This window comes from Trichinella spiralis (genome assembly GCF_000181795.1).
Source record: "Trichinella spiralis strain ISS 195 chromosome Unknown Scfld6198, whole genome shotgun sequence".
In the NCBI taxonomy this organism is placed as follows: domain Eukaryota; kingdom Metazoa; phylum Nematoda; class Enoplea; order Trichinellida; family Trichinellidae; genus Trichinella; species Trichinella spiralis.
This window is the reverse complement of record NW_003533137.1, coordinates 13-1,712: the sequence shown is the minus strand read 5'-3', so window position 1 is coordinate 1,712 and position 1,700 is coordinate 13. Positions and strand designations below refer to the sequence as shown.

Here is a 1,700-nt window from a genome sequence, read left to right as displayed (position 1 = left end):
AATGTATGTAATTCCATTTTAATATTTTTGTACAGAAGATACGTATCTGATCATTCTGTCTGTTACCGGTATAATTATCATCGTTACATGAAAAGCCAATCCCAGGATGAAAGGCTACGTTGAAATGTATTTCCAGGAATTGTGATTCGTTACTCCTGTACGATGTTGCATCCGTGACTTATTACATTTATATACTACTGCGTCGGAAAATTTTTAAGAAGCGTGTCGAAGCTGATGACATGCACGGTAATAAAGTTCAAAGTGAATGTTAAGAATTTGAAATTATGATAATTGAAATAATTTTCGTTGCTGTTCTGTTTTATGCAGCTGTCAGTGTTGTAACATTTAAGCATTTGATTTATAACTTTGACAATCAATTCTAATGCTATGATCATATAAATGAGAATTAAATGGAAATTATAATTTAACAATTTTATTCTGAAACTGCAATTTGATATTTCAACTATCACTTTGCGAAATTCACTTTAAGCTGCGTTAAAGATTTTTTTGCAGCCATTTTATAAATAACATGTTCAATTCATATTTTGTCAGAAATTAGTGCAAAACAGCGATTATTGAAATTAATTATTTAATAAAATAACAGCAGTATCATTTTCACATTCAAATAACAGTTTCAGATTTTATACATTATATTGAGTTGAGAGTAATCAAAAATTTTTTAAGATAATTTAGTATGAAACATAAGAATATAATAAAAATAATAATAAATAAGCGGATGAATAGTAGAAAAGAGTGATGATGATGGTTATTCTGCAGTCATTTCTACAGCAGTAGTACAGCCAGATATAAATTCACTGTAGCGGGATTGGAAAAACTTTTCATACAATGTTGCAGCTCCAAGGCAGCTAGGAGTGAAAAGCCAAACAAAGAAAATGCATTTCAACGGCCAATAGATTGGTATAATAAAGGATATGCATTCAGCAAAATAATCAACAAGTCGAGAGAAGCCAAAAATCACCCAATAAGTCATCCACTGCTTACAGTTGACGTTTTTACTTGATTGCATCTCAATTAATGTCTTCATTGCTGGATAACCAATGCATATGCAATTGCACAACAATCCTGCACCAGGGCTAACAATCAAAAGCACACAAATTACAATAGCTAACATTACCGCAGCTTGGTAACGACTTTTGCCAGTTTTTTGTTCAAATTTAGCAAACAGTTTTCCAACCAATCTGCTTTCATCATCGATAACGTTCCAAATATCATTGCGAATATTTTGAAAAATTTGGGCCATTTTTCAAGCAATCAACAACCAACAAGCAGTCAGGTTGAAGCAAGCAAAGCAAACTAATTAGTGTTTCATATAGTTATCCGTATTGTTTCAAACTTTAAAATAAACTAATTTTACTTTTAAATTTAAAATTTTTCCGATCTTTAAAAGTTTTTGTTTAAAGATATTAAACATCTACATTATTTACTTAAATAACATATAAATGTATTTATAAAAATGATAAAATTGCAGTTATGAAAATTAATAATCACTCATTTATCCATTTGAATCAGTTTTTTTTCATTTGAAAAGTGCCTATGTTTAACGCCTGATAATTACGTATTAATCCAAATTGTGTGATTTTGATTATGAAAAGTTCATGTCAATGATTTGGCACACGCTAATTGTACTTTTTCGAAAAACGAAAAGATAATGGCATATTTCAGTTGAATGCGTCAGTTGT

The 1,700-nt window shown here is 29.8% G+C and overlaps 1 protein-coding gene across 1 annotated transcript; it reads left to right on the top strand.

Annotated features, from left to right (window-relative positions):
* Positions 1–136: 136 nt before the first annotated feature.
* On the top strand, positions 137–1,495 carry Tsp_14653 (hypothetical protein; the record flags this gene model as incomplete). The annotated part of the gene is made up of 5 exons (XM_003366306.1): positions 137–246; positions 748–817; positions 856–1,009; positions 1,187–1,294; positions 1,490–1,495. Coding segments are annotated over 5 exons (448 nt in total), but the record flags the coding sequence as incomplete, so codon positions are not given.
* Between the last annotated feature and the right edge of the window lie 205 nt (positions 1,496–1,700).